At 44.6% G+C, this 8,743-nt stretch overlaps 1 protein-coding gene and 1 non-coding gene across 3 annotated transcripts; both read left to right on the forward strand.

Moving 5' to 3' along the window:
* The first annotated feature begins 851 nt into the window (after positions 1-851).
* On the forward strand, positions 852-7,824 carry Eif5 (eukaryotic translation initiation factor 5). 2 transcript variants are annotated; one of them, XM_047541006.1, is made up of 12 exons: positions 852-1,005; positions 1,128-1,318; positions 1,552-1,831; positions 1,940-2,021; positions 2,307-2,479; positions 2,782-2,893; positions 3,968-4,110; positions 4,357-4,515; positions 5,052-5,213; positions 5,532-5,696; positions 6,066-6,200; positions 6,899-7,824. In XM_047541006.1, exons 3-12 carry the CDS (start codon positions 1,760-1,762, stop codon positions 6,986-6,988), a joined length of 1,293 nt encoding a protein of 430 aa, XP_047396962.1. In that variant the 5' UTR covers positions 852-1,005; positions 1,128-1,318; positions 1,552-1,759; the 3' UTR covers positions 6,989-7,824. The 2 variants fall into 2 exon arrangements, with proteins under 2 accessions (XP_047396962.1, XP_047396963.1); XM_047541007.1 differs by having other exon boundaries at positions 1,691-1,831.
* LOC124978515 (small nucleolar RNA SNORA28) lies at positions 3,225-3,348 on the forward strand. Its single transcript, XR_007107495.1, has one exon. It is a non-coding gene; the product is annotated as a small nucleolar RNA SNORA28 (small nucleolar RNA).
* Positions 7,825-8,743: the final 919 nt, after the last annotated feature.

An 8,743-nucleotide genomic window follows, 5' to 3' on the forward strand; every position in this document is an offset into this window, starting at 1 on the left:
CCACGCGCGGGCGGACCCGGAGGCCGCTGCGAGCGGTTGGCGGGGACCCTGTCTCCCCGGGGGGTCTGCGAGGTTCAGGGTGGACGTGGGTGCGATTTTAAGTCTCGATTGAAACTTTCAGGCAAAACCCAAGTTTCTGAAGGAATGGGAGAGTTTCTACGGGCTGAAACGTTAGAGGGTCTTCCTAAAAGAAATCCTTGTCAAATGCAGGATGGAATCTCATCGCCAGCACCTGCCCGGGGCCACTGCTCGCAGCCGATAAGGCGGGCAGGGCCGCGCACTGGGAGGCCCGACGTGGCGGTCACTTGGGGCCCGCGCCGCGGAGCACCCAGCGGGCTAGGCAGGGCGCAGCCTCCACCGCTAAGTCGCCGTGTTCCCTTGGGAAAACCGGGAGCCGCGAACGCGGGGAGTGCGCGGCCACGCCGAGTCCCGGCCGGGGCAGTAGGCGCCCGTCTCCCTCCGAACACGCCACCTACGCCCGGGGCAGCGGCAGCACCGGGACAACAGGGCCGGGGAGGGCAAGCGGCCCGGGGCGCCGGGGGCAGGGACGAGCCGCGCGCTCCGACGGGGGTCCGCCCGGGAAGAACGCTGCCTCGGAGGCGGCTGCTAACGCGCCGCTCTCGCGCGACTCGGTGTCACCCCGACGCCGCGGCGGAGCCCCGCCCGGCGGGGGAGGGGGGCAACCGCCATTTTCCTGGAGCCCCCGAACCGACCAGCGCGGCCCCGCTCTCGCGAGACCGCGAAGACCTATGGGAAGGACGGGGGAGGGGAAGAGAAGGAAGCCGGGCCCCGGGCCGGGGGCGGGCCGCGGCCGCGAGTGGAGCCCCAGGAAGCGGGGGGCGGGGAAAGGCGCGATTGACGCGGCCTGAAGGCCAATGACGAGCGAGCTCGGGCGGGCCTCCGGCCAATGGGCAGTGCGGCCCGCCGCGGGGGGCGGGCGCCGGGGCCGAGGGTAGCTTGAGCGCGGCGGCGGCGTTGTTCAGTCAGAGCGAGAACATTCCAGAGGTGAGTCCACGGGGGGCGGCGGCCCGCGCCCCTGCCCAGCGCTCCCGCCCCTCCACCCGCGGGCCGCCGGCGGGGCAGGCGCCGCCCGGCCGCCCCGCGGCTCACGGCCGTGTCCCCGCCAGGTCGCCAGGCTCGGCGCTGCCGGTGTGGTCGCGGACGTCGCTGGGACAGCCCCTCCCGCTGCTCGGCGGCGGCACCTGCCCGGCCGCCCCTCCGCTCGCCCGCCCCGCCGCTCCGGACCCGGTTTCCAGCGCCTCTTCCTCCCAGTCCCGGGCGAGCCGCGTTGGGTTTATGTCTTTATTTGACGAAAACGGTGAGTCGCGGGCGGCAGGCCATGGCGGCGGCAAGATGGCGGCGCGGCCGCGTGACCCGCGCGCGTGTGGCGCAGTTTGGGGGGGCCGCTCGGGGGCGCGCGCGCCGGCGCGGTGAGTCAGCGCGCGCGGGCGGCGGGGCCGCGGCCGCCTCGTCCCCGCCGCCCGGAGGCCGCGCTGCGGGCGGCCCCGGCGATGCTGAACCGCGGGGCGTGTCGCCCCTCTTCTCTTGCAGAGCTGTTGCGCAGCCATTGGTACCTGTATTGGGGAAACATAGCGTACAAGCAAGGAGCTTACAGCCTCAGCGGCGAAAATTTTTTCATGTCAGAGACCGAGAACTCTTGCAGTCGTTTATGTCATCCCTTCTTCTCCAGACAGAAGATACCAAAAAGTTGCAATCAAAGATCTCTTCACCTTATTGATAAAGCCACTAATAAGCCAAAATGTCTGTCAACGTCAACCGCAGCGTGTCAGACCAGTTCTATCGCTACAAGATGCCCCGTCTGATTGCCAAGGTAGTGCCGGGCTCCGCGGCGGCAGGGAGGCAGCCGCGGCCCCGCGGGGTTGGAAGGCTGCGTTCCGCAGGGAAGACCGCGCAAAACTGAAATTCTTGTTTCCTCTAGGTTGAGGGCAAAGGAAATGGAATCAAGACAGTCATAGTCAACATGGTTGACGTTGCAAAGGCGCTTAATCGGCCTCCAACGTGTAAGTAAAGCTTCCTGCAGAAGCCCAAGGAGGGATATGACGGGGACAATCTGAAGTGCAGGGCTTGCCCGAGTTGTGTGCTAATTAGGTTAAGGGTTAACCGAGGAGCCTCGGACTTTAAACCAACTTATGGGGTTGCCCTAAGTTCACCAAGCTGCCTAGGCCAACACATTTCTTGAACCCCATAATTTTAAAGCCTAGTGGTGGTTCTTGAATCAAGGTGGGTACGTAGGCAGAGATTTATTTAGTTCCTTATGTGATCAAGTTTTTCTTTTCTTGACTTAGATCCCACCAAATATTTTGGTTGTGAGCTGGGAGCACAGACCCAGTTTGATGTTAAGAATGACCGTTACATTGTCAATGGATCTCATGAGGCGAATAAGCTGCAAGACATGTTGGATGGATTCATTAAAAAATTTGTTCTCTGTCCTGAGTGTGAGAATCCTGAAACAGAATTGGTAAGTGCCGTTAAGGGTTTTATCCAAAAAAGAGAAGGAAGTACCTGATTTTGTGATCATTTCTGTGCTAAAACTAAACCATGTTCCTGAGAAGATACAGCAGATTTAATTGTAAATAATTTAACACAAAACCTTGTGTTTTGGTAATGTTAAACTTTTCCGTAGGTCACCATTTGAAGAAAAAAAAAAAGTAAAAGTAGTGTGTTAGATGTCTAGATATTTTCACAGTTTGTTCCAAAAATTCACTTAAAATTTTCATCTTACATTGTGGGTGACATACCTGTTTTTTACTCTTTTGGCAGCATGTCAATCCAAAGAAGCAAACAATAGGTAATTCTTGTAAAGCCTGTGGCTACCGAGGCATGCTTGACACACATCATAAACTCTGTACATTCATTCTCAAAAACCCACCTGGTAAGTCTTCATGATGAGCTTAAAGCAATAATTGTTGGTAACAAAAGTGGAAAGTTCTTCTTGTTATAAAACCAGAGTATAAGGAATTTTTAGTCCTTGTGTTGTATTTTATTGACTGCGAGACTTCCTTGGAAGTTGTACTGTTTTACAGTATTAAAGGTGAGGAGAGACTGCAAATTAAAAATACCGTCCCATCAGTTTTTAAGACAGATCATCCTAGAATGGAAGAAACAGTTGATGTAAAACAGTGGTGGGGATGCATCATCTTCTTTGGTGTACTGTTTGTAAATGGGTCTTGCCTTGTTAAGCTTAAGTGATCTTAGAACTTTGCAAGCAACACTCTGTGGCAGATTATTGAAACTGTCTGACACAATTTGAGCTTGCTATAGCAAGAAAGTCTAACCTATTCCGGTGTTCTCTCCCGTGAGACAAGCCGTTATATAGGCTTAAACAGTGTTCTGAGAAGTTTTGAGTAAAAGCCAGATTGAGATAGGCCTGTTCAAGTTGGTTAGGCCCAACATTTTTTTGTTTTTTGGTACTGGGGGTTGAATCTAGGTGACAGGGTTTTGCTGATTTGCTGAGACTGGCCTTGAATCTGTGATCCTGCGGCCTCAACTTCCTGAGTTGCTGAATTGCAGGTGTGTGTCTTTGCACCAAGGAGGAGGTCCAGCTTTTGACTAACCTAGTCACTTGAGGCATCAGACACACTGACCTTTGAATCTTGATCTAATACCCCTAATATTTTGTGTGTCTCCATTCTTTGCCTGAGTTTGTTAGTTATGAAATGCAGTAGATGGGTTTGATCTGTATCTTGTATTTTCTGAGGGAATCAATAGGAGGGCATGATTTTTAGATGATCTGATGAACAGGAAGATAATATGCACTGTAGGCCTTTTTTTTCTTCCAATACTGGAGATTAAACTTGGGTACTTTACCACTGAACTATCCCCTCAGCCCTTTTTATTTTTGTTTTATTTTCTTGAGGGAGGGTTAGTCTCCTGATTTGCTGAGATTATAGGCATGTGTCACCGTGCCTGGCAGAACTAAACTTTTTTCCTTCGTTTTTCCTTATAGAGAATAGTGACAGTGGTACAGGAAAGAAAGAAAAGGAAAAGAAAAATAGAAAGGGCAAAGACAAGGAGAATGGTTCTGTATCCAGCAGTGAGACACCACCACCACCACCACCAAATGAAATCAGTCCTCCTCCACATGCTGTGGTGAGTGCAGGCTTCAGAGCCAAGCGGGCACTCCAGTTGTGTGAAGTAGCTGGCATTTAGTTGAAGGGGGCAGAAATGTTGAACTAGCCTTCAGTGCAATGTTAGAACAGTATTTTGGATTCCGAGTGTTTCTGGTTGCTTAAGATAGATAAATGTGTATTTCAGTGGGAAATAAACTTGGGGAATCTGAAGTATTTTTGTTTTTTAAAAAGTACCTTTGACTAAGCATCTTGATTTTGTAAACAGGAAGAAGAGGAGGATGATGATTGGGGAGAGGATACGACTGAAGAAGCTCAAAGGCGTAGAATGGATGAAATTAGTGACCACGCAAAAGTTCTAACACTCAGTGATGATTTGGAAAGAACTGTAGAAGAGCGTGTCAATATCCTGTTTGATTTCGTTAAGGTAAAAAACATTTGCTTGATGTACAGCTAATCTTCAGCCCAGCCTTTGTACTTTTTAAGGTATTTATTTCTTTCACTTGGGTAATTGAAAAGTAACTTCTATGGTAACTTTTAAATAATTAATGTAAGGCTTATTTTCACATTTTCTGTTTCTTCATTTAGGAAGCTTTTGGAGGGTCATTGGCAACTGTATGTCACTACTGATTTTGTATCATTTAGAAAGCAAATTAGGTAGAAGAAGAAAGGAGAACAGGGACTAACCTGGTAACTTTTTTTTTTTTTTTTAAGTTGTAGATAGATAAAATATCTTCGTTGGCCTCTTTTTTTTTTTTTTTTTTTTTTTTTCCCATTTGTTAAGTTGTAGGCAGAACCAATACCTTTATTTTGTTTATTTTATGTGGTGTTAAGGATCAAATCCAGTGCCTCACATGTGCTAGGCAAGTTCTCCAATACTGAGCCACAACCAGTCCCCTTAACTGGTGAGTCTAGTGAAAAATATGCCTGCATTTCACTGAATTGTTTTCCTTTTATTTGCAGAAAAAGAAAGAAGAGGGTATCATTGACTCATCAGACAAAGAAATTGTTGCAGAAGCAGAAAGGCTGGATGTAAAAGCCATGGGCCCTCTTGTTCTAACTGAAGTTCTTTTTAATGAGAAGATTAGAGAACAAATTAAGAAATACAGGCGCCATTTCTTAAGAGTAAGCAAATTGTTTTTTGGGCTCATACATGAAATTGCAGTGTGCAATCCTGGTACTGTTACTTTAATCACTTTTGCTCATTTTTTGTCATCCTGAAAGAGGAGGTAGTTTTATAAGTCTGTGCATATCTGTATATGCTACACTTGGCTTTGCATGTAGAGAGTAATGTAGGGATATTTGTGTTTTGACTTTTTTGAATCACTATTTTATGGGCCATACCTTAAAAAGCAGTCTTACAGAAATGAATATATTTGGGTACTAGAATTGTCAGTTCAGACCATGTGAAAAAGCTTGTTAATGCCAACTATCTGTTTGCAGTTTTGTCACAATAACAAAAAAGCTCAGCGATACCTTCTTCATGGTTTGGAGTGTGTGGTGGCAATGCATCAAGCTCAGCTCCTTTCCAAGATTCCACATATCTTAAAGGAGATGTATGATGCAGACCTTTTAGAAGAGGAGGTCATCATCAGCTGGTCGGAAAAGGTGAGGAATGCCAAAATGATCTATTGCAGTTCAAAACTATTGAAAAATATCATTCAGTGAAGTCCTGTGTGTGTGAATTGGTAATTACTACATAATTTGTTGTCTGCATTAAGGTGTAAATCCCCTGTGCTCCTCTGATGTAATTTAACTGGTGATTTCCATAATGTCAGCTTCATGGTTGCAACAGCAGAAATTGCTTAGAGTTTGTTTGCCGAATACACATACATATTCTGTTGAGGATTCAAAATTATGGTGTGATACTAGGTATGGTAGCACACACCTGTAATCCTAGCAACTTGGGAGGCTAAGGCAAGAGGATTGCAAGTTTGAGGAAGTCTTTGCTAAGAAAGTTGTACTGAATTTTTTTAGGCCTCTAAGAAATATGTCTCAAAAGAACTTGCCAAAGAGATTCGTGTCAAAGCGGAACCATTTATAAAGTGGTTGAAGGAGGCAGAGGAAGAATCTTCTGGTGGTGAAGAAGAAGATGAAGATGAGAACATTGAGGTAAACACTGGAGAATTTGCTGAGTGCAGTGTTGGTAGTGGGGGTTGAGAGTGGGTTTGTGAATGGTGATATAAAATTAGGGGTGATTCCAAATTTAAGATTAAAGATAGATAAAATACAACCTTGGGGTTGTAGCTCAGTTTTAGCACTAGGTTTGAGCCTCAGCACCACATAAAAATAAATAAAAGATATTGTGTCCATCTACAACTAAGGAAAAAATTTTTTTAAAAAACAGCCTTTAAAAAAAAAATACAACCTTTCAATAGAGCAACGGAAATCTATCTTCAATGACCATCTATAAAAAGTGACAAAATACCATTAGGTTGTTGAGATCCTGTTAGGTAGCTTGTGGTTTTTTTGTTTGTTTTAGTACCTGCGATTGAACTCGGGTACTTGACCACTGAGCCATATCCCCAGCCCTATTTTGTATTTTATTTAGAGACAGGATCTCACTGAGTTGCTTAGCCCCTCTCTGTTGCTGAGGCTGGCTTTGAACTTTCAATCCTCCTGCCTCCCTGAGCCATTGGGATTATAGGCATGCACCACTGCACCCAGCACTTTTGGATTTGTATAATAAAATTCTAGAAAGAATGATGACTGCATTTAAGCAGTTCTTCTTTGTTACTGCTTGATTTATATTTTAATCATAGATTTATTGGGTCAAGGTATGCTATCAATAAAATCATTTATTTTATCAGGTGGTGTATTCAAAGACTGCCAGTGTACCGAAAGTTGAAACTGTGAAGTCTGACAACAAGGATGATGACATTGATATTGACGCCATTTAAGAGTGGATGCAACCTAGCTTAACAGTGTAATGCTGCAAATTTTTCTCCATTATCAGCCAGAAGTGCAACATGTATGTGTAAAAGCTAAAATGGCTTAACATCATGCTACACTTTATACTAAAAATCTATTACTGTGAGTGGTCTGTAATTAAGCCAAATGAGACATCTAGGAAGTCCATACACACATCAGTGAGCAGATGTAGTTTGCTTATTTATAGCATGTTTCTTTTGGAAAAACTAGTGGTGGACACATTTGGATCACATTTATACAGTTATAAAAATAAAGATTTGATTTTGGTCATTCTTCAGATTTTGGGCTCTGAATGACTTAGCTAAAGTAATTGGCTCCTTTTAAAAAGTTGTGCCATCATTTAACCTGAAATGGTCTTGGGAGCCTGGTAGATTTTGTTAGGTGCTGAAACCATACAGGCGTTTTCAGCAGAATGTAAACTTGTTTGTAATGACCTTATTCAGCTGTTAAATCTAGTACTTTGGAATTTTTAGTCCTTCAAATTGGCATCCAATAATTTTTTTGTGCTGAGGTAGATTGATAATCAAATGACATCTTGCTGAAGAAATAAAAATGACCTGAGTGTCCTATAAATAATTTTTAAGAACTAGTTTTGAAGCTTGAAGTTGTGGTTTTTCAGTTCATGTACACTTAGCCCTACATTGTAGTCATTGGTGTCATGTGCATTGCACGTTGGATGAGCCAGGGAAAAATTATTACATTAACAAATAAGTATTTTAATGTGTATGTAGTGGTTGCTTTGTACCAAGGGAAAACTCAAACTTTGAGGTGTGATTAAATAATAAACTGATTTTATTTGGGGGAAACAGGAAAAGGTGCATTTAATCTCTACCAGGAACTGAGCAGTTTTTCAGCTTTTACCCTTAAGGTTTAAATTATAATTTCTGAATGTTTAGACATTCTATCTGTTCAGTGTGTGTTCCCCTCAGTATCGTGGTTTATTCTTTAATGCCTTTTACATTCGGACACATAGCTTATGCTGTTTTAGAATTTGGTTACTGCCTTGCCAGAAATAAGTATTGCTATGTTTCAAATTGGATTTTTTTTTTTTTTTCCCCAAAAAAAGTCTTATTTAAAAAGAAACAAGGTAAAGGCATATTTCTAAGTCAACCTATATTTTGGTGTAAGACTTGGGAGGGATATTTTTTACTTCACATTGAATATAGCTGGGCTCCCAAGAAGTTTGAATGATGGTCATTGGGTGTAGGTGACCAGAGTCTGACCAGCCCATCCAGGGCCTTGGATTTGGACAAACAAGTGAATTCCTTGTGTAGTTAACTGATGGAAACTCACTTGATTGGGGTTCTGACTTTGAGTAATCTTCAAGGTAAAAACTTTGCATTTATTCCTTTCCATAGAAGGTGCACTCCAGGCATTACAAAGTCCATGTGGTTAATTTTGTGTGGAGCACTGGCTCACATCATTAAGCTCTTACTTGTTTGTGACCCATCTCACATATTCTGAGACTTTAATGACATATATAAAAGTTTTTCACATTGAAAGCATACAAATATTTGATGGAAATAAAACCTTATTAGCTTGACACTTTACGGAAATAAAACATAACAATCTTAACATGAAAAGAAATAGATTTCCATCTGCCTTTTGATAGAGTCTAGTGAGTGAGGAAGCAGGAGCTATATGCCCGAAGGGAACGTGCTGTGTCACACCAAAGAGAAGAGATTTTTGGAAACTCATGTAACCTACGTTTCAAATTCTTTGCT

Source organism: Sciurus carolinensis, chromosome 2, assembly GCF_902686445.1.
Source record: "Sciurus carolinensis chromosome 2, mSciCar1.2, whole genome shotgun sequence".
NCBI lineage: Eukaryota > Metazoa > Chordata > Mammalia > Rodentia > Sciuridae > Sciurus > Sciurus carolinensis.